Genomic DNA, 24,271 nt, shown 5'->3' on the forward strand with positions numbered 1-24,271 from the left:
TCAGCAGAGACGGAAGAGTATAATGAAGTCGTTCTTTTCCAAGGTTAAGTCGAGGTGTCGGCACGAACCATTCTTCAGCATGTCTTGTTAGGTAGCCCACTGATTTCTTCCTTAGTTCCGCTAATTTCCCGAGGTTACTTATATTCTTTCTTATTTCCGATTTAAAGAGGACACTAAGGCGATATTTATAAAGGTTGTGTACTTTAATCACTCCAGACTGACTGAATAAAGCTGCAGTTGGACATTGGTATGGTGAGTTATACATGTGTCTGAGATATCTTTTCTGGATTAAGTGAAGGCGTTCGAGGTTAGTGAACGTTGTAGTACCCCAAACTAACTGGCAATAATTTACATGCGAGTTGAAAATTGAGTTGTATATCAGCATCTTAGTTTGTGTGGGAAGGATATACTTTAAACGTCCTATAGCACCAGTAATTTGAGCTGTTTTGAGTGATACGTGGGCAACATGATAATCCCATGCCATACTGGAGGAAAATATGACTCCTAGGCATTTGAACTGCTCCACTATTTCTACAGGGTGAGAATTCAGGATAATATCTTCATGTGACGGGATCAGTTTATTTTTCGGCCTAAAAATGACAGCCTTAGTCTTCGGCTGTCGGGGGGGGGGGGTTCAACCCCCCCCCCGAATTTTTTCAGGTTTGCTTGCGTATATATACACGCGCACATACAAACGCACGCACGAACATATAAAAAGTATGGTGGACCCCCCCCCCCCAAAAAAAAAAAAAAGTTTCTGGCTACGCCCCTGCTCATGGCCAACTGCTGACATGTGACAGTATCAAAAGCTTAAGGTGGATTGACTTCAAGGATGCATCAGGTGTGTCGTAAAGGGGATTCTAAAACATTTATCATATTATTGAAGTCAACGCTCATCCTCTGGGACGATAATCCTTTTATTCAAAAACAAGGAGTTTGTGTTGGGTCTTGTATCGCTCCGCTTCTCAGTGACCTATTTGTGACCTATGACAAAAATCTACTTAGCTTGTCCTCTGACGTAGGTACGTGGCGAATCTTTGTGTACGTCGACGATTACCTGATCATTTTTAAACGCAACCGAGTTCCCTATGAACCTCCAATTGCTAACGTACTGAACTTGTTCCGACAGTGCCTAGACCCTTTGTCATTAACGCATGAACTGCCTACTAATGATGGGAAGCTCCGCTTCCTGGATATCAACTTCACGTTTCTTGATAACCGGACCTGCTGGCAGTATGATCCAAGGGGCAATAAGCAGTTTTTGCCGTTCAGCTCATCTCACACTAAATTCATTAAAAGAAGCATCGTTAGGCACTGCCTAGATAACGCTATCAGCAAGTCATGTGAACACTGTGTAAAGGACAGTCTCTGGAAGCAGTCCTCCCGCCTCTCGAAAGCTGGCTACCCCGTGCACGTCCAGGTGTCAGTCGCCGAGGCCTTGATTAAGAAATACCGGCCCGGTTCCAACGCTGATGCCGCGCGAAACAAGATAGCTCTTGTGCCGTACATGCACAAAATCTCGCATAACATAAAACGGGTGGCGTCACGCGCTGATGTGCAGGTAGTTTTTTCCGCCCCGTGCAAGCTTAATTCTATCTGCAGACAAAGTAGTCCAGCACCGCAAAATGCCTCTGCTTGCAAGATAAGACATAGGACTCAGTTCGTGGACTGTAGAGAGGCGGTGGTGTATCAGATTCCCCTCTCTTGCGGAAAGCAGTACGTCGGACAGACGGGGCGCTCTCTGAATGACAGGTTACGAGCGCACTCCAACCTCGTAAAGAAGGGTAACCATGGCTGGCTCGCGATGCATTGCGGAGCTTGTCGGTGCGCCCCGGTTTTTGAGAACACCAAGGTGTTATTGACTAACCGTGATGAACTAACGAGACTAATAGTAGTCGCCGCCAAAATCGCAAAGTTGGGTAGCGATTGTGTAAGCACGCCGTTCCTGTCCCTGTGAGAAAAATAATTGTATTTTTTGAACATGCATTAGTCTTGTGGTTGGTGCGCATATCTTGTATTAAAGGTTATGATAAGAAAATATCGCTTCTCTGCACGTCTCCTGTTAAAATCAGAATGACAAAAGAGTACTTCTCTGCGCATGACATCGGGCTGTACCGTTTGAGCATCACCACTCTATATATTCGTGCCTCGGTTGAAACAAACCATTTTGTTGAAAGTTAGCGCACGTGTTGTGTCCTCCCTTGTCGTCCTTGTGACATTTTGCGCTGAATTTTTCCTAATGTTTTACCAACAAGGCCGACTTTCTCCCCTTGCGAAAGTGAACGCTGGGTGACAGCAATTCACGAAAAAAAGACCGCGCCTAGGGTATTTGGAGCCACATAAAAGCGCTAGATAGGAAGTCTGTCCCAATGCAACAGCATATTGTAGATGAAGGAGCAAATCAGTTGGAAGGGTACGAGGTAGAGCCGTGCATGGGCCGCATTTCCAAGCCCAGGCCCGGCCCGGGCCCACTGACTGCGTCGAAGGCCCGCCCGGCCCGAAATTATGAAGGTTTGCTGCGGAGACAACATATCGCTTTCCGATAATGTAGCATTTTGTTCAACATATCAAAGTGAAACATCATCAGCAACGACACATGAGAGTCACTAGTCCCCGGTCGCAAGCATCTGAATTTCTTTTCCGAATTATTTTTATTTGTGGATTTGATGTATATATACGTACATACATATGCATATCCGGGACATGACGGCGACGGCAACGGCGAAAGTCCGTCGAGAGTGTCTATATAATTGCTATCGCTATAAAAATCGTCCCCAGTCACAAGCAGTTGTACAGACGTAACACGTGAGATAGCATTTCATTTGCTGTTTAAAGGTAATAAATAGAGAGCGGATTCTAGGCAAGTGCCTATTTTGTTCGTTGCGTTCCTATCGCCCCACTTTGATACATGAGCATGAATTAGAGGTTAAGAAGGAGTATTATAGTGTTTTATAGTGCCTATAAAGCCTCTTTTGGCGTTCGTGCCTAAGTGCCCACAGATGCCTATAAATGGCTATTTTCAAAATCGGCGACTATATGAACCCTATTTGGCCTCACGTTTCACTTGCGGGAGCAGACTGGGACATTTATTCATGTTATCTATCAACGCTGACTGTTCGCAACTCTATGGGATTCAACCTAGTCCTCTAGTACAACCAACTACTGAAAAAAGAACCGCTATCAGCGCTTAACTTGGACGCGCCAACAAGCATACGCCACCCCACGACATGGCGCGAGTGGTTGGCGTATGCGAAACCATGGAGAGCCTTTGGGAAAAGGAGAGTGAAGAACAAAAGAAGAAAGAAAAATGCGATGGCTTTTGTTTTGTTTGTAATATGCTGTTTAAGGTGAGCACCGCTAGGGGACAAATTGGCTCTACGCGAATCAAGCTGGCCAATAGGAGGCATCCCTTCCGTATGGTCTATTAGCAGTCAGGTTACCTGCTTCTGCTCTGCCCTTCTCAGTCATGCCGAAAAGAAAGAAACCCAGGAGTGTATTGATTCGACAGTGGACACTTGACTCTCCATGATACAGAAATAACGGAGAGTTCTCCAGCCGTGCGGGACAAAGGACCATTGCACGGCTACGTTCAACTGTCGGCGCCTTTGTTCCATCATTACAACTGCTAAAAAAGCTCACTGTTTTTCTTAAAAACGAAGCATCAGTAAACTGGATTTCTTCTTTCCTATCCAATAGGTCTCAGTACGCACTCTTCAGGCCTTCTCATTCCTTCACTTGCGCTGTAACGTCTGGCGTACCTCAAGGTTCAATAATAGGCCCACTCATCCTTCTTATTTTCATTAATGACCTGCCAAGTAACATTCCTGTTAAAATCCGCATGTAGGCTGATGATTGTGTTTTGTATCATACGATTAAAACTCATCATGATCAGATCATCCGTAACCATTCATTTGCATCATTTCAATCATGGTGTGACACTTGGCAAATGCAAACTTCCGGAAAACAGCATCCATGTCATTTACCAAGCGTTCTTCCCCCTCTCCGTTTACCTATTCGTTAGTGGTTGGCCTCTCGGACATGTTTCACAATACAAATATCTAGGTCTCCTTTTCTCATCACATCGAACTCATGTGCAACCGTGCACTTGGAAAGTTAGGCTACCTGCGACGCACACTACCTTCAGCACCTCTCGACATACGACTCCTCACTTATAAAACTCTGGTTCGTCCAATATTGGAATATGAGCCTGTTGTGTAGAACACGCACAAAATTTCTGATACCAACAAAATGGAATCTGTTCAGAAGAAAGCCGCACGCTTCATTCATCGTCGCTTTGAGAGGTATTTTTCACCTAGATCCCATCTTCCTATCCTACAGCTTACGAGTCTCCCTTCCTGTCGTTACGTTGAATGTTTTAAGTTTCTTTATACCTTAATTAACTCCCTACGATTCCCCCTACTCAGCAAATACGTCGCACCCGCTAGACCGACAACCACCCGAAATTACCATGAGTTGAACATGTCTACTTTTAGCCATCGTGCGATGGCGTTTAAATATAGTTTTTTTGTTCATTCTGTAAAATTGTGGAACGCTCTGCCTGGTTATGTTCGATCTTTATCACTCGATGACTTCTTATTGTATATTACTGATCACTGATGTTCAGCGCACTGTGTTCTGCTCTTTCATGTATTATATTTGCCCACTCCTGCGATAGCCCTCCGGGGCTGCAGTATGTTGAAATAAATAAATAAATAAATAAATAAATAAATAAATAAATAAATAAATAAATAAATAAATAAATAAATGTTTTGTTTTCCTGTCGTAGATAAAGCTTTACCACGTCTTCGGTCGGCGTAATTTGCATTTATGTGACACTCTATTGTACCTATATCAGCCTAAAACGTTGTTTTAGGCTGATACTCTATTGTGCCTAAAACTCTATTGTGCCTAAAACGTTGTTTTTCCCGCCTATTTTTGGCGCCCGAAACGCGCCTTTCAATGCCTGAAGTTCCGGCCTCTAGTAATAAATGTTGTTTCCAACAAGGACATCGTTTTTTCCCTAGGTGCGGTCAGTTCAGAAATAGCTAATTTGGCGGAAAAGTGTTTTTGGTGGCCAAAACTTGACTATTTTTATAGGCCAAGAAAATTTATTTCGCAAATTAATTTCCAAGTCATTTTTTCTGGGTTGAAAAGCTGCGCCTAAGTAAATTTAATCAAAATTGGGAATGATGACCAGGACATCATGTTCTTTCTTATCTGGGCAGACTCACCAAATAAATGAAATTATTTATTCTCGAATAGGCAGCGCACAAAAGGGCAACGAACACGTACACAAAAAAGACGCAAACACAAGCGCTGTACTGCAACTGGTGAATATATTGTCGAAAGACCCGGCTTATGTATGTGAACACGCACATGCGCTATGACAGCAGTGGATACGATGAGGACCGAAAAAACCCGAGGAAACCGCACAAATAAAGGCACAACAAAAAAAACAGAAAAAAACAGAAAAAAAACAAAAAACACGTGGTTCTGATAAAAAAATTTTGCCACACAGTATGTGGTTACATTTACCAAGGTATCGGCGCGCTTTTTCAGAGAACGCAAAAAAAAATTTTTTTTTTATCAGAACCACGTGTTTTTTTTTCTGTTCTTTTTGTTGTGCCTTTATTTGTGCGGTTTCCTCGGGTTTTTTCGGTCCTCATCGTATCCACTGCTGTCATAGCGCATGTGCGTGTTCACATACATAAGCCGGGTCTTTCGACAATATATTCACCAGTTGCAGTACAGCGCTTGTGTTTGCGTCTTTTTTGTGTACGTGTTCGTTGCCCTTTTGTGCGCTGCCTATTCGAGAATCATGGCTCACCAACTAGCCCATCAGTACATTTTAAGGAAATTATTTACTTACGTCTTGCGTGTATTTCTTTATGAGTTCCACTTTCTTGTAAAATTCTCTTCCATCCTTTGTTCGCTTGTAGATAAAATCAGGCCAGTGGTGTATCGTTATCATTCGTGTCATAATTGAAGCGGCCATTCTGGAAAATTCAAACATAACCGGTTAATTCGTGATTCTGAAATCGACTGAACACAAACATTATTATTAACAAAATTACGTCACCTATGCAGGTGGCATCCTCAGTACACTTGGCAACAAATGAGAGAACCAGTCACACACGTCCTCATGAACGTCCGGTATGGGGCCGCGGTTGATGTTGCAAGCCGATGCGTCGCGATTCCAAAAGTTGTCTTCCCCTCCACTTTCGTTCCCGAGCCAGCGTCGTCGCATTGTTTAGGTCAAAGCAATGCCCTGTCATCCAGCAGTGCTCGACATGCTTCGCCTTGGATCGCGTGGCATGTGTGACTTTGGCAACATTCCCTTTTCCGTCATTTAAGCCTCGTTTACCTTCCCCTGCCCGTTTCGTTTATGTAAGCCGCGTCGCAACCCTCGCATCGTTCTTTGTAGATGGTCCCGCTCCGACTGTCCCCAGGCGTGCGGTATTTGGGCTTCGCGAACACGTGTCCCAAGGTATAATGGGACTTAAAAAAAGCTTCGTATGCCCAGTGGACGCAAAGCTCTCCAAAGAGAGTCTGATACACCTCGAACATAGGGAGTAGACACAATGGGTGTCGTCTTCACTCGTGACGCACTCCTCTTCGCATGCGCTTCTGGTTATTGTTGATAAACATCCTAGGATAGTTGCAGTGCATCACGAATGCTTTCCACTTCCTGTAGCCGCAGCTGCTGACCATCAGAACGCGACAAGGAAGTTCTCACCGTGGTGCGGATCCCACACACGGAAACGGTGATTTTTCGTCCACTTTAATTCATTTCAATCTACTCATAATTACTAGACTGCTGTTAAAGAGACGAAAACTAATGCTCTCTATGCTTCCCTTGGCCTAACTGTCTGTTGAATTCAATTGGCTGCGTCTACCGAAGAAACGAGGAGCTCGGAAAAATTCCCCACTCTCTCGTACAATAAGAACAAAGCTATTCGCAAACCACGTTACCCAGTTATTGATCGCAGAGCGCCATATTTTATGGGCTCCTTGCGTCGAGAAGATGGCGCTACGATGCCTTCGTGAATGACAAAAGGCCAACTCCAACCACAATCGACGCGCAGAAAATGAGATGGCGTGTTACAATGACCTACGCTTTATCGCTCGTCTAATCGTTACACACAGCCACGTTCACGTTCCTTATGGGACGGTAAACGCGGGCGGGGCATGCGCACTCGGAAAGCTTTAGGCGCTAGAAACTTTACTCTTGTGCTAAGTGACCTGAGGCGCCACAACGACCGTGCATTGCATCTGCTTTTTTTTCCATCGTCGGCTAGGTTACGTGTTCTGGCGCAGGCCTCTGGAAGACTTCAGCGCAAGGTACCCGTGGTGAGCATGGCGGTCAAATAGAGTATAAGACGGCGACGCCGTTGCCGTGTGGGGATGGGCTTCGTATTTATCGACAATAGTACTGTGTCAATTCCTGCGGCGCTTGAGATAAGACCCGTGTGAAATATACCACTGATGGGCCATTTTCACTGTTCTTTAATTCATTCGGTTTGCTTATGTTCCTCTCTTCATGGCCCTCAAGATATTGTGCTTCGGCTGCTGCCCCAAAACTCGATTCCGGCCGTGGCGGTGGCATTTCGACGGAGGCTAGAGGCCGGTGTACTGTGTCTTGGTAGCAACTGCCCAGAGTTCTCCACTACAGCGTGCATCATAATTATGTCATGGTTCTGGCACGTTAAGCGGCAGAAATTATTAATCCTGCAAAGCTTTTTTTTCTTTTGCTAGTGTCAGCCCCCAAGTAAACAACTTACTCGTCATTGACTTTCAGGAATTCGCTGTTTTCGACTTCTTCTTCGTCCAGCTTCACGCCCATAGCAGTCTCTGCAATGGCAAAGGAGACAACGTTAGCAAGCGAACTCTGAATTCTGATTAAAGTGGCTGATTGGGCGAGTTGGTGATTCATGATACTTTGAAATACGAGCGCGTAACTTAAACAAGTACTTAGAAAGACAAGGACAAGCGCGTACTACAGTCGCGTCGCGCAATACCAATTTCGGTGTATGTCAAGCTAGCGAAACGGCCGCGAAAGCACCATGAGCGTGGCATGTAAAGCATGACATACATAACATGCATGTCATGGTTTTCATGTTACCAACAGTTATTCATGTTCTTCATGCAGTAACATCGCGCAATGCCAATTTTGGTGTATATCAATCTAGCGAAACGGCCGCGAGCGCATCATGAGCAAATCATGTCGTACATGACTTGCGTGTCATGATTTTCATCTTACCACCTCTCATTGACGTTCGTCATACAGTCGGGTAGCGCAATACCAATTTTGGTCTATATCAAGCAAGCGAAACGGCCGCGAATTCACCATGAGTGTGGCATGTAAATCATAATATACATGACATGCATGTGATGGTTTTCATGTTACCGCATGTTATTCATGTTCTTCATACAGTCACATCGCGCAATACCAGTTTTGGTGTATATCAATCTAGCGAAACGGCCGCCAGTGCGCCATGAGCGTGACATGTAAATCATCTCGTACATGACATGCATTTCATAATTTTCATGTTACCACGTGTCAGTTATGTTCGTCATACAGAAATGTCTGGTCATACCACTTTTCATATATATCCATTCATTTAAACGGGAGCGAGGGGCCCGAGATCATGTCATGTAAATCATGCTGCACATGACATGTGTGTCATGATTTGCATGTTAGGACCTGTCATTATGTTCGTCATGAATTCTTGTCACACCATACCAATTTTGGTATACATTAAATTAACGGAACAACCGCAAGAGCCCCAAGGCCGTGGAATGTAAATTATGCTATTCATGACACGCATGTCATGATTTTCATGTTATGACCTGTCATTTATATTCGCAATGCGGTCATGTTATCGCACACTAATTTTGGTATACATACGATTAACGAAACGGCCAGGAGAGCACAAAGTCGTAGGCGGCTAGATAGATAGATAGATAGATAGATAGATAGATAGATAGATAGATAGATAGATAGATAGATAGATAGATAGATAGATAGATAGATAGATAGATAGATAGATAGATAGATAGATAGATAGATAGATAGATAGATAGATAGATAGATAGATAGATAGATAGATAGATAGATAGATAGATAGATAGATAGATAGATAGATAGAGCGGCGTCGCCGTTGCCATCGGCTGGCGTCGGCGTAACCGGTAGAACCAACGAGGACGAAAGAGAGCGAACGTGGAGTGTGCCGATATCACGAGCCACTGGTCTCTAACCTCGCTTTCTCCCTCCGTCATGCGCGCTGGCCCCCCGGTCGGAGCTCGTGCGTATGCTGGGCTAGCACGTGCACTGCGGCTGGCTTCGATTGTCGTAACAGGCCTGGCGTTTCGCTTGCTTCGCGACGCCTTATGCAATGCACAGGGTGGTGTGCGTAGCACTCGCGCGCTGGCAGTTTCTGTGGTAATATGCAACGAATGTTACATTGCTACAACTGCGGATAGCCAAAACTTTAAACACAGCTGGCGTTGCCCCAACACGAAGCTGCGCTCAGAATTCTCATTAGGCAGTATCGTAATCGTCGGGGATTTTTTTTTTTTGTGCTCTAGACGATTTTACGTACGCCACATAGGCGCCGCCACGTCGGGCTGTTAAACGAAAGTTTTCCTATTTTTTTTTTTACATCGCAATGTGAGGTAATGAGGTCTTGAAACGTCGAATGCGCCATACGAAATGTTTCCATAAAATATTCTGCACTCTTTTAGTGTTCATAGATAGCACTCTTGCCAAATGGTCTGTTCTGCTATGGTATTTTCCACAAGCAACTAGACATCAACGAAAAGCCAACTCGTTAATAATCCAGGCAAGACAGAAGGGGAAAAGTGGGGCCTGAAGCGATGAGAAGTCGTTGAGCAAGGAATGTCGCTGGAGCCGACGCTTTGGCCACGGCACTTGTCTTCGTCAGGGCGGCAGGAGTTGCTCCCTTGAGGAAGACAAGCGCACCCGTCAGAGGGTTCCCTCCAGCGACATTGCCTGATCGAGAGTACTGCTTAAAAGGCACGCAAAAAATAAAAAAAAGAAACCTGACAAAGCAATGCTACCACAAAGGGATTTTTTCAGTGCAAAGGGGGAAATAAAGAAGTAAAGAAATAGAGAAGAAGACAGTGCACAGAGATGTCATTCACCCCAACAGCAAGTCATATTAAAGTAAAGGTGCTGACCTACCTGTGGAACAGGCTCTTACCGAAGAGTATGGCAAATGTTGCCAGCCTGATCACGGGTAGAATATCGAAGTACTCCCTGCCCAGGCGAGCCAGCTTGTCCGTGAGCATGACCGCCCGTCGGTTCATGATGGGCACGTACTCGTCCAGGATTCGGAAGTGGAACGCAGGTGTCAGAGCTTTCCTCCGTTTCTTCCAGATTGCCTTCTCGCTGGTTAGGTGGGGGAGAGAAAGTCACGGCGACTCCTCGTCAGTATGCGCTGGAGCCTATATTTTCTCTAGCAAACTTCACAGCGAATGCAAGCCTGCTTGTGATTTCTAGAGGTGATCAAGACATCACGGTTTGCAGTTACGCTCAGCTTGCATTTGCTCATGTCATCTGACGGAAATGTTTTAAAGGTGCATATTTTCGCATGTTCGCAAACTGTTTTATTTACCCAGAAATTTTGATAACGACCATCTTCGCATGCTTGAAGTCTAATGAGGGAAGTTTCAATGTACGTTAAGTACTTATGGTGAATGTTAGGCGCAGGGGTTAAAAGCTCAGACAAAATGGACCCCTACAGAGCTGTCACTCGCAACTAATTTACTTCCAGAAGACACTTAATATACAGATACAAAAGAAAAAGACTCACAGGGTCCCTTATGCACTCGCGTAAGACGATTCAAAGGCGAAAGTCTTCTTTATCTTAGAATAACAGAGAGCTGAGCTAGTTGGTAAGTATTCATTCTAAAAAGACAGGGCGTGCAAACACGGACACAAGAAAGAAGTCAGGACACCACAAACGCCGTTTGTGGTGTCCTGACTTCTTTCTTGTGTCCGTGTTTGCACGCCCTGTCTTTTTAGAATGGATCTTCTTCTCGCTCGAAGTCCCTCCCAAAGCTTTGTGCACCTAACGTGGTCTTTATTGCACTGCTTCCAGGATCGGAGGCATTGCATGCTTTGTGCACCAAACCTGGTTTTGCACTGCCTCTGTGATCGGCCCACCATAGACCTTGTGGCGAATCACGTGATGACGTTGTCGTGCGACGTCATAGATGACATCTTCTCTCCTTCATTCATAGCAAGGGTCTCGTTCTGGCAGACTTGATGCCTTCAGGTAGTATGCGAGGGATTATTGGTCAGCTGCCAGCTCGTAAAAAGATCACGTGCTACGTGACGTCAGAAAGGCAGAAAAAAGAGTGTTCCACACTCACCGCCATGGCTGCGATTGGCGCTGACTAACACTCCAAGGTTTAAATGCACATATATACCCCATAAAGTGGACGGGAGGATGACCGCCGCCGTAGCTCAGTGGTAGAGCATCGGACGCGTTATTCGAAGGTCGCAGGTTCGGTCCCTGCAAGCCGCAAATTATCTTTTCGTCCACTTTACTTTCGTCGCATTTATATTCTAAATACTACAGATAACACCCCCTATACTTTCCTTGGCGTTATTGTCTGTTAGTTCTCATTATTATTGTGTCTAACAAAAGAAAACGAGCCCTTAAGAGTCATCTTCTTTCCTTCATTCTGGTTTTTGGACGTACCCGGCAGTAGCATGACGCCAGACTGAGCCAGATGCTATCTCGCCTTGCAAAAGCAGGCATCACACTGAACGAGGACAAATGTCGTTTTGGGGTATCTGAGGTCTCCTTCTTCGGAGCTGTCGTCTCAGCTCAAGGTATCAGGCCGGATCCAAGCAAGGTTCAAGCGGTCAAAGTTATGGAAGCTCCCACAGACGTCGCCGGTGTTAGACGACTGCTTTGAATGGTGAATCATCTCGCCAGATTCCTGCCACACATCTAGGACGTCACAGCACCCATCAGAGCTCTGCTGAACAAGTCTGCGAGTTGGGTGTGGCAGCATGAGCAAGAGGCAGCATTCAAGAAGGTCAAAGAGCTATTGACGTCAGACAGGTGCATGGACAAGTGCCACCCGTCGCATGCCACGACAGTGTCTGCAGATGCAAGCTCTTTCGGACTCAGCGCAGTATTGCTGCAGACTCAACCCTCGGGAGAGCGTCGCCGAGTCGCATTCGCTTCGAGGTCAATGACGGGTACCGAACAGCGTTACAGCCAGACCGAAAAAGAAGCTTTCGCAAGAACGTCGGCTATTCAATGGTTCGACGAGTTTGTCCGTGGCATCACCTTCGACGTCGAGACCGACCACCTGCCTCTCGTTTCACTTCTGGGCAAGATAGAACTGGATATGTTGCCGCCTCTTATTCAGATACTACGGCCCAAGACAATGCAGTACCAGTTTCGCATGCTGCACGTGCCAGGAAAACTGCTAGCAACAGCAGATACCTTATCACGTATCACCCACAAGGCATCCACTCCTCTAGACACGGTGGAACACTTCGCAGCACAAGTAGTCGGCTGCATGACGGAAGTCTTGCCACTCAGCCCCGAAGATGTACGACAGGCACAAGACCCCGATGGAGAGTGCAAGGCCCTCATCTCCTTCTGCCAGCAATGTTGGTCACGAAAGACCAAGCTACGTGTCGAAGTACGCCTCCGTGGTGGACGAGCGACGGTATCCGTCTGCGACGGTATCCTGTTGAAAGGCCCCCGGATTGTCATCCCATCGTCTCTTCGGCCGGCGGTCTTGACGCTGTTGCACGAAGGCCATCAGGGCATCAATAGGACCAAAGCCCTAGCTCGGGAGTCGATTTGGTGGCCGGGTATCTCAGCAGACATCGCCTCTCTCGTCGCCAACTGCGAACAGTGCGCTTCCACTCCGGTGAACCTTGCAGAACCCCTAGTCTCCACAGCTCTACCTGGACGCCCCTAGGAATTTCTCGGAATGGACTTGCTTCGTCTCAATGGCCAGACGTTCCTCCTAGTGGTAGACTACTACTCGAGGTTCCCCGAGGTGGTGACCCTGAGAAGCACTACAGCTCGGGCAGTCATCGATGCTCTCAAAAGCATCTTCGCACGCCACGGAATCCCACAAGACGTCAGGTCGGACAATGGCCCACCGTTCTCATCGCAAGAGTTTGCGGCATTCGCAGCGTCCTACGGCTTCAACCATGCGACCAGTAGCCTCCACTACGCCCAGTCAAACGCAGAGGCAGGGAGGATGGTACGGACAGTCAAGGACCTGCTCCGCAAGTCCAAAGACCCTCACCTCGCTCTGCTCAGTTATCGGGACACTCCGGTAGTCGATGGCTTCAGTCCAGCCCAGCTGTTGATGGGACGTCAGCTGAGAACCACAGTCACGAAGCAAAACTCCCAGCTACGTCCCAACGGGCTGCCTAGGAAAGATGTCGCCAAGGATGCGGCCTACAAGCGTAAGCAGACCGACGACTACAATAGGCATGATGGAGCTCGAGACCTGCCACCTCTCCAAACGGGTCAGCATGTGTGGGTGCGCCCTGACCAAGTTCAAGCTACGGTCCTCAGCCCGGGGCAAAGGCCAAGAAGCTATGTGGTTGAAACAGACCGAGGTGGTGTTCTACAGCGTAACCGCCGTCACCTAGTGCATTTCGTGCCTTCTGCCTCCGGTGAGGAATCGCTGCCGACAGCTGCACAGCAACCATCGCCACCGCAGCAAGTTCCCCTTCAGGAACCTCAACCTGCCAACAGCGTGGAACCTACGGTCCCCCAAGGGCAGCCTTTGCAACATTCCCCTGCAGCCAGAGACCCTAGTGATGGTGTTACACGAACACGTTACGGCCGGCGCGTTGTTCCGCCGCGCCGTTTGAACTTGTGACATTGTGATGTGTTCGGCGTCCTCCATCCTCCCATCGGACCTTCGAACTTCCTCAAGCGGGGAGATGTAGAGGTCGCCACAATTCAGCCCTTTTATTAGGTCGCCACTGGAGCGTGGCGCCCCCTGTTACTTGCATGAGTGCGTCATATATGTTCGTGCCCAATAAAGAGTGGGGGGTTCGACTTTCATCCGAGCCAGCAGCGTGTACGCGTCGGTCTCTGCGTGCCCGTGACCCTGCGGCACTAACCACGCGACAAGTCCCTTGATGACGTGTGGCACGTGACAACGGCTTCCAATGAGAAGCCACGAACCCAGTCAAGCAGACAGCAGGGGCGTATCCAGAAATCTTTTTCGGGGGGGGGGGGAGGGGGTTTCAACCATACTTTATGTATGTTCGTGCGTGCGTTTGTATGTGTGCGTGTATATATACACAAGCAAAATTTAAAAATTTCAGGAGGGTTTGAATCCCCCCAACCCGTCCCGCCCCCCTTGGCTACGCCCCTGATAGACAGCCACAGCGCTAATTCTGCTCAACAAGGAAGAAAAACTCAGTGTGCTAGCAAAAGAATCCTGACATGTTAAGACTGCATGACCGCAGTTTCCTGAAACGTTCACTCCGTCTCATGCACCTGTTTCAGGCTGGGACAAGTGGACTGCGGCTCAAATTTTGCGGCGTATCAACACGTATTACCTATATTACCTATATTACCTATAATCGCCTTCTGAGGCCTACAAGGTCACACGTCTCTCTTCATGAACAATCTCAGACATGGCAAGTTAAAAAAAATAATAGAATAAAAGAAAAATCGCGATATGTCTGCAAATACTATGATCAGTTCACTTCCAGAAAGCACAATATAGCTATCATAGCGTTGTGACAAGTCATTTCATACGCACCAATAAAGAACAACACAACCGCAAATGTTGGCGAGCACTGACGCTATCGATTTGTTGATGGTGCCGCCGCATGGTGTAAACCATAAAGTTTAATCTTTAAGCCACAAGCTTTTCATAAACACGGTTATAAATAGCTTCGCATATATAAAACCGCGAAAACGAACAGACAATCGAACGTACCTTGTGAGGAGCCCATTGCCGATCCAGCTCTTCATCATCGCGTACAAGAATGACTTGTTTATGTTTTCGGTGCCGGACAGCACCTTCTGCATAAAAAATAAGAAGACACAAACTAGTCAGCGAATATATACACAATGTCGTTCATGAATTGTCTTAGTGGCAGAAGTATACAACACGAGAACATAATTATTATTCGCAAATTTGAAAGAATATAAGAAAAACGTCCGTGAAGCCGCGAAATTCATACAGGTACGGATTGCTAGCTGAGCTGTATTCGCGTTTCTGTTGTAAAAGCTTCTCCGCTCCTTTCTCCAACGTGAGCAAACGGGGACCTTTCCTGGCATTCTCCGCTCTTGCAAGCTCCCGCTGTCTGGATTCGTGTTGCTGCTATCGACGCCTTTCCGTTTTCTTAGCTTTTTTATGCAGCCTGGACGCGTTGCATGCGCCGCCTCGGCGTCTCGCCTTCTCCGGCTTCTCGCATTGTTCTACGTCATCAGAGCCGTGTATGTAGAGAGCCTAGCGAATGGGCGGGGCAGTGACGTCGCGGCGAGGTGATGACGCCGGCCACGTCATTATGGCGCCTACCAGAAACCCCGCTTCGGCGCCGTTCGCCATATTTACGCCACCTGCGCGAGGGCTGCACAGCCGAGCTTAGGTGAGCGCTGTTCAACTCTAGCGCCACTGAAAAAATTGTGAAGACGAGATAGTGCGGGAACATTGCAATACAGCTTTAATTAACAGCATGAAAAGGATTTTGTGCGCGATAACAATAGAAATACTGACTACCAAAGTTGTGTATCCCAGCCTTGTGAGCATGGTTGAAGTTATCGAAGTTTTTCTCGATGTTGAAGTTCTCGAAAACTTCGAGAACTTCAACCATGTAAGAGGAAGATTACTTATACTGTTTCCCCGCAAAATAACTTGCTAGTCCTTGGAAGAGCTGCGTTATATGATAGTCACTGCAAAACCCTAGCCTTAGGTCCTAAATACTGTTTTAAGCCGAATCTGAAACCAATGGGCGTTTTAAGTTTGCCGCGTACAATCATAGACTTGTTCCTGAAGAAGAGCGTTCCCACTGCATTTCAGACTGCGTTGCTAGCATCAAGCGTTCTAATATGCACCTTAAGTGTTATGATCCTATTCGGCCTTTGGTTAATTACTGTGTCGAGAAGAAACTCAGGTCAGTAATTTCAGATAAGGAAGGGTATTTTGTAATTATGCCGGACAGTTTGTTCTCAGAAAAAGCATTAACAGCCATAGCAAAGAATTTTAGGACGGTAAAACTTAAGCCATCGGTAGTTAGGCAACGTGCTGTCGACCTTTTGTTAAGACATGATCTTGAGAGAATAGCTTGTAATGTCAAGAAGGTTAAGTCACTTACTTTAGAATTGTTTTTTTCAGCCAAAACACATAAGAACGAGACTCCGTTTCGAGCAATCGTTTCAGAGCAAGGCACCTGGGAGTCGCTGTATTTAGTTATTTGCAGAACTGCTTAACCTCTTTGAGTTTTTCAGACCCTTTTCGTATGCGTAATTCTCAGACGCTAGTTCAGTTTCTCTCAGAGGAGAACCCCGGCTGTTGTAAAGCTTTTAGTATGGATATTGAAGACCTGTATTATTCTTTGCCGCATAAGGACTTGTTAAAATGTGTTAATGAATGTATTAACGAACAAGGGCACCAGACGGTTTTCACCGATAAATGTGGTGTTTCTACTGGGAAATTTCTAGAAATCCTTTCCATGTATTTAAAGTCGACGCTGGTAGGTTCGAAGGAAGGCGTTTATGTGCAGAAATCAGGGATATGCATTGGTTCTAAGGTTGCTCCGGTTCTTAGTGATTTATACCTTAGCAAGATTGACAATCTTTTGGAAGGCGCCTTAGGTAATTCGGTTATTAAGGTTTTTCGTTATGTGGACGATGACTTGATTTTTTGTAGTGGTAAGGACATTGAAAAGGTGGTAACTTCCGTGAGTGAAAAATTTGAATTAAATGGAGGAGGGCTGAGCTTTACTAAAGAGGTGCCTCAGAATAATGGAATACAATTTCTAGACATTTCCTTAACGTTCCAGAAGAACCACGTGTGCTGGCAGTATTCTCCTAGATCTTCGCAACCGCTGTTAAATTTTTCGTCCGAGCACTCGAAGGTTGTAAAAAACGGCATCGCCATGTCTTGCCTTAAGTCAGCCCTCACCAAGTCGTGTGAGCACAAACTGAGTGATAGCTTTAGCGCACAGGTTACGCGTCTTTTAGATGTAGGGTGTCCTCGTGATGCAGTGGCCACGGTCGATGAACGTTTAAAGAAGTCTATTGTGTTAAGTCCGAGCATGGTTGCAGAAAGCGATAGGAAGAAACGTGTCGTAGGTATACCGTACATTCGTTGCGTATCTCACAGGCTAAAGAAAGTAGGAAGTAGATACGGCGTTAATGTTGTTTTCACGGCTGCCAATAAGCTAGGTAAGATTTGTGCCGCTGTGCAGAGGAAGAATGAGCGAGTAAAAGACAACAAGCGGACCGATACTTCTTTCGTAAAACACACCAAGAAATTCACTGATTGCCGTACGAGTGTGGTGTATAAGGTCCCTTTCAGCTGCGGCCGCTCCTACGTAGGACAGACGGGCCGATGCATTAACCAGAGATTGTTGGAACCAGTGGCGTAGCCAGGAATTTTGTTGGGGGGGGGGGGGGGGGGGGGCTCACGTTGCAGCGCCACCTCCTCATTGAATTGTTCGAGCGACTAATTGTATGAATAACATGTATTACCACTGACAATTTGTATTAGATGCTGCAAATCAATTCTTGAATGCTGCGCACTGACAAGAACGAGTAAGAAATGTGTTTTTTCACAAAAAAAATTATGTTACCATGCCCGCAAAATCTTTTCAGGAATAACTGTCGTCAATCTTTTCAAATTTTTAATTTTTTTGTGTGCGAGAGGTACAGGAAATATCACGTAAACTTTGGAACTGCATAATTTTTAAACTAAAGAAGTGCCTGATAACAAAAAAATGAAGTCCACAAAATAACCAGGACGAGATCAAATATTTTAATGCAGATTGTTTACGCAAAATGTTCATTTTTTTGGCACAAATGATGCGGCCAGGGAAAAACAAGAATGGGAAAGTACACCTCGAATACAGGCAAAACATAAGTCACCGGAAAAAGTGCGCAGTATGCTTACACAAAACATCACAAATGTACATTTAAATATGCAATCAGTATACAGAACTAAGCAATGATCACTATGCATAATGCCCAAAATAAGGCAAAAGAACATGCTGCACAATCACAGAAACTGATACGTCCTTGGGCCAAGCTGCCCTCTCGGACGCACCATGTGGAGAGACCTATTATGGAAGAGGGCATAAATAACGAAAGAAACTATTTCAAAACTGTTTTAAAAGTGTGAACCACTATTGTGCACTCAATATAAAAGGAGGGTTGTCGCTTCTAGTTCAAAACGCAATAAAGAACAAAACCGACAAATGAAAGCAACAAACAATGCCGCTAGTACGGCTTCCCAATAGCTGAATTTATTTGGTAACGCCTCGTATGCCGACCTCTCAGTGAACAAGGTGAAGCTGTCGATTCGCTGTTAATGTCCACCTGATGCCGGTATTCGTATGTTTATATTAGGTCACGGTGTTAACTGCTAAAATGTACAAAATCCTCACAGCTTTAAAACTTGGTGAACAATAATATTGCGTCAGAATTACGGGCTCATTGACCTGAACTCTGGAACAGCAGTGTCTTTTCCTTTCGTTTGCGCTGATTTTTGTCCTGCTCGGTATCAAAGGACAAAGTTGACCCGGCGAAGAAGCTTAGTGAAGTGGTCAATGACTTCCGACATTTCTGTGGGCGTACAGAAGTGCCAGGCCTACCATGAACATTCTCTCTGCGCCGACAGTGGTCACTGGAAGGGTGGCTGGAATATGGAGTAGCTTGTACACATTCGGATAGAACCTGCTGTCACAATGAGAGAGGGCATCGGTTTCTGTACTGGGGCGATGGTTTGCTGCTTCGTTCGTCCACTTTGTCCACCATAGTCGCAGTTCTCCCAAAGCAGCCCTCGTTTCGACGTCATGCGCAAAAACTGTCAGGAGATTTTCTGCTCCTTTCTCCCGATCATCTAATAATAATATCTGGGGTTTAACGTCCCAAAACCACGATATGATTATGAGAGACGCCGTAGTGAAGGGCTCCGGAAATTTCGACCACCTGGGGTTCTTTAACGTGCACCTAAATCTAAGTACACGGGCCTCAAACATTTTCGCCTTCATCGAAAATGCAGCCGCCGCGGCCGGGATTCGATCCCGCGACCTTCGGGTCAGCAGTCGAGCGCCATAACCACTAGACCACCGTGGCGGGGCTCTCCCGATCATCTTGAATTGGTGGTATTGAGGATGGTACAATTACTGAAAAGTACTTTAGAAGTGCCCTGTGCTTATCGAACCGTTGGTTTAACTGGGCTAGTACGTGGTCCATGAACTTAATGAACAGAGTTCTGCGAAAATATTCTTCCGCGCTTTCGAATACATTGCTCCCAAGGTTTTGCTTCCGGAGACCGGCTCGACGGCTGGTGATCTGGTGACGGCTGGTGCTTCTCGATGCTGGGTCGAGAAGCACTGCATCGTGCTTCTCGACCCTACAAGGCGCTGCCTACAAGGCACTGCTTACAAGGCGCTGCCTACAAGACTACAAGGCGCTGCCTTGTAGACTCAGTACAGCTCAAGCTTATTTTTCGCGAAACGTGTGAGCGGCTAGAAGATTTACGGAAAAAGACTGACGTCGCCTTTAGAGTTCGAGAACAGTTTCGGATGTCTGTGATGGAGCATGCCGCACACAGTAGATTAAGGGAGTGACTGGTGCAGTGAGTGCAGAGTGCGGCTGGATATGTCTCACGAACAGCAGCTTGAACGCCATTCGTTTTGTATTTAGTATTTTGTATTTAGTTGTCGCATTGACAGCGAAAACAGTGAGGCACGGAATGCTAAATATTTTTTTGTTGTGTTCTTTTCCGCGCGATTTTTGGTAACCATGGAAAACAACACGCGAAAAAAAGTATTCGCGCCTTGCGCTAAAAAAATGTGAAAAATAATCCCTGGGGATTAACAGCTCATCTGAACTGGGGATAAAAAGATCATTCGCATGCAGTGTGTTAGCGGACAGACTATTCGTCTGGCGAGGTGATCTGTGAGGACCAAAAGTTGCCTTGTAGAAGTACTGCTAAAAAAGAACGGATCCCTGAGGTTCTTGGTCCTGAGGTTTTTGGACCTGAGGCTCAGACCTTTTCGATAGCCATGTATGCTGGAGATATGAGCCTCATGCAAAAAAAACCTGTGTTTTGCCTCTGCACACAGCAAGCTGGTCCAGCGCGGAAATGCTCGTGCCTGTTTTACACAACACATTGACCAAGCCTTGCTACCATTCGATGCAAGAAAGCTTCTGCGGGCAAATTGCTCGTTTGAAGGCAGCTGGATATCCACGCCGCCTGCTGGTATCTGTTTCAGTGAAGTTGTGCAAGTTTTCAAAGATCAGTAACTCGTGCACTGATTCGCAGGCAACAGTTCGTAAGAAGGTGGCTGTGATTCCATACCTGCACGGTATATCACACAATCTCAAAAAGATTGGTCTAAGAGCGAGGATTTCAGTTGCGTTTTCTGCGCCTAATAAGTTGTCGCTGTTATGTGCCAGAACCAGTCCGGTAAGGAGGCCTCCCAACAGCTGTAAAATTAGGCACTGCAATGAATTTGTTGAATGTGTGAAGGGCGTAGTTTATAACATACCTTTGTCCTGCAGTCAAAGTTACGTCGGACAGACAGGCAGATGCCTGAATGTGAGATTGCTCGAACACAATCAGACAGTGAAAAAAGGTTGTGATGGTTTCTTGGCGGCTCATTGCGCGGAATGCAAATGCGTGCCTTTATTTCACAGTACAACAGTGTTGGCAACTCACCCTAAGGATAGTACCAGGATCATCATTGAGGCGGCAGCGATTGCTAATGGAAGCTGCGTCAGCAAGCCATCCATCGCACTAACAAAAAGGGAGCTAGATTACTTAAATTCACCCGCACGTGTTGGTCCCGCGTAATTTTGCGTTTTTTTTTTGTTTAGGTTTTCCTCTTGTTTTCCTCTGATATCTTTGTAATCACATGTGACAGGTATATATCTGTGTGTTGCTTTAAGAAACGATAGTTGGAAGTTAGCGCTTGTACTTTGGAAGTTAGCACTTTTTGCGCTAAAGTTTTAGCAGTACGGAATACCAACTATCCCGCTCCCACACCTTGCTTTGTAGAAGTAACTGCACGGAGAGTAAATGTTAGACCCGGGGACGTTAGTCCTTAAAAAAAATAATGTAGTTAAACGTGCGTCGCCTTGTAGACCTTCTAGGTTAGGAAGAACACAATGACAGACGCCGGCTGCGTGAAAGTAAGGTAAAAACAGGAATAATCGTACCAGAGTCAATTTTCTTTTTATTGTTCAAAAAAGAAATAAGAGTGATACCCTGTTTCACAAACTGCATGGTTGAAAAAAAAATCTTGCAGAAAAGCCACCTTCCGGAACCTTTCAACTGTCCATGGCATTGTCGTGCTCGAAAAAAAAAACACATTTTAGACGACATCCTGGTTGATTTTCGGTGAAAGTGGTTATTTCGGACGGTGGTGTATAATAGAACGAAAAAAATTAAAAATTTCAAGGGGGGGAGGTGGCGAGGAGGCTGAAGCCCAATAAATCCCACCCCCCGGAGCCAGGGGGGGGGGGGGGCTGAAGCCCCATAAGCCCCCCCCCCCCCCTGGCTCCGCCCCTGGTTGGAACATAAGAGATCGCTAACAGGAGGCTCACCTTCTAATCTATGTTTACATTGTCGAGATTGTAAGTGCACGCCAAAATTCGATGTTGTACCGGCATAGAAATGAAGAAACGCGCCTGATGATTGAAGCATGGCATATCGAGAACAGTGGTAGCGCATGCGTGAGCCACCCGTCGATTAACTTGCATAAAGGTGAAATCAAATGCCTTGACAGTTATCTTCTACGTAGACCGCCACGCGTGCCAGACTGATAGGTTCGCCTGTTGCATGGGCATGCGCAGATAAGTTTTCGTGCCTTCTTTCTTTTCAGCCGTTGTGCGTCTCTTCAGTTGTTAGTCGGCGTTTGTGGTGTCCTGACTTCTTTCTTGTGTCCGCCTTGCACGCCCTGTCTCTTTTTAGACTGTTCATGTCGTTCCATATTGATTTAGGCATCCTAGTAGCGAATGGCTGGGGGTCCGATCTCTGTTGTAAATTTTCGTGTACTAACAGAACCTGTAACAAAATGACTATTAGCGCCGGACGCGTCGGCATCTCTGACACGCCGCCTTAACCCAGCTGGCAGAGTTCGAGGCCATAGGGGCGTGCAGACGCCGTTAACGGCATCGTGAAATCTGTCGAAAGTGATCGGCCGAGCGTAGTACTCTTGTATCAATACGTGCCTAGGTGTTGTTTGTATAAACCGGTTCGCTGTTTTCTGAGGGACGACCGCCCTTCATGTCGCCTACCGCCACCACAGGGGAAAAACGGCGGGGATTCCCCCGGGAATTCGCATCTCTCGCGTGGCCTGCTCGTTGGCGGCGGTCGGTGAGGAGCGTACTCGGTTGAGCGAGATAAGCTTTCTCTTTATTCGACATCCCGCTGACGCTCAGCCTTGCTCCATACAAGCGCTTCTCCTCTCCACTTTCATTCTCTGAGTCGCTCGGTTGCGCGAAAGCCCATTTTGTATAAAATGAGAAAAAAAAATATCCAGGATCCAATGGGATTTTAGCTCGGGCCCTCTGCGTGGCAATCGAGTATACTAACACAAAGCCACGCTGGTATCTGGAACTCATTTTGCAAAAAGACCCTGTACAAACGTCATGTCGTTCAAGGAATCGCGTTAACCTATGTAATTTAGCGCGGCAGAAGAGTAAAATAACCAGGCACCACACCATGCTAACTGTGCAACGAGTGTGTGGTTTAAAGCTTCCCACCCACTGCAAGGTGCTCAGCCATAACTCTTAATCGTCATTACCCACATGCGGCATCAAAAAAAAAAAAAGAAAAAAAACGCCAGGCCTGCGCGGAAAGCGCAGCACAGTCACAGCGAAAGCTCGAAGAGCGGCATTTCTAGTGCCCGTTATAAACTCTCTTGTGACTACTAATACAAGTACACTAGCAACGTACCCACTACGCCACAAATCATAATTTTTGTGAAGTTGGGAAGCACCCACCAAGACATTACTCGTCAATCTGCGGAGAAGCGAGGTACCATCTGTAAGGCATTATGAGCAGTTTCTTGATGCGATGGCTGTTGACGATGAAGAATTATGACTGCGCTTTTGTAATGGGTTGGAAGCTTTAAAGGACCCACTAGATACTTTATTCGCATTGTGTGACGCCCGGTCGTTACGTGACTCTCTCACCACGGTTTATAACATATGTTAACGTGTGAGAGGGAGAGAGAGAGAGGGAATTAACTTTATTGAGACCCTGAGGAAGTGGATCATGGGAGCCTTATGGGTTTTCTTGGCAACCAATAGAAGTGCGCTTGCGAGGAACCTACTACGCTATAAATCATCATAATTTTTGTCAAGTAGAGAAGCAGCCACTATGCAATTTTTCGTCATTCTACCGAGAACCGTGGTACCTGCTAAACTCCTGTAAGGCATTATGTGCACTTTGTTGATGCTGTGGCTGATGACGATGAAGAATTATGGCAAAGCCCTTTGTAATGGGTTCGAAGCATTCAACAACCTACTCGTTGCGCCATTAGCATTATGCGACGCCTGGTTACAGAATTCGCGTTGTGTGACGCCTGGTTGTTGTTTTACTCTTCTACCACGCTACATTACATATGGTAATGTGAATCCTTGCCGACATGAAGCCGGTGTAGGGTGTTTTTGCAAAGCACTTTCAAACACCGGCATGGCTCTGAGGTAGGACACTGGGCTCCCACGTAGAGGGCCCAGGTTCGAGCCTCGTTCCACCCTGGAATTTTTTTCTTATTTTCTTATTTCGAGCGATAGTGGTTACGGACACCGGCGGCGGCGGCGGCGGCGGACAACTAGCAAAAACGGCCCTTGTTGTGATCTCATAACAGCTTTCGCTGTAAAAATGCGCAGGATACCTTAGAGGTGTGTAGCGGGTACCTCGCTTATCCGCAGAAAGATGAATAATGGCGTAGTCGGTGCTTCCCTACTCCATAAAAATTATGGCTTACGGCATAGCGGATACCTTGCATGTGTACTTATATTAGTTGCACCAAGAGAATTTAGAACATGCTCTAGAA

The 24,271-nt window shown here is 46.3% G+C and overlaps 1 protein-coding gene across 1 annotated transcript in view; it reads right to left on the bottom strand.

The window, feature by feature from the left end:
* Positions 1 to 24,271, bottom strand: part of LOC119402449 (cytochrome P450 4c3) — a 215,430-nt gene that overhangs the window by 112,672 nt on the left and 78,487 nt on the right. The window contains exons 3-6 of the mRNA XM_037669602.2: positions 14,974 to 15,059; positions 10,224 to 10,411; positions 7,782 to 7,851; positions 5,870 to 5,996 (exon numbers count right to left, since the gene is read on the bottom strand). Of these exons, the coding sequence (XP_037525530.1) occupies positions 5,870 to 5,996; positions 7,782 to 7,851; positions 10,224 to 10,411; positions 14,974 to 15,059 (471 nt within the window). The remainder of the gene's footprint in view (positions 1 to 5,869; positions 5,997 to 7,781; positions 7,852 to 10,223; positions 10,412 to 14,973; positions 15,060 to 24,271) is intronic.

Source organism: Rhipicephalus sanguineus, chromosome 8 (assembly GCF_013339695.2).
Source record: "Rhipicephalus sanguineus isolate Rsan-2018 chromosome 8, BIME_Rsan_1.4, whole genome shotgun sequence".
NCBI lineage: Eukaryota > Metazoa > Arthropoda > Arachnida > Ixodida > Ixodidae > Rhipicephalus > Rhipicephalus sanguineus.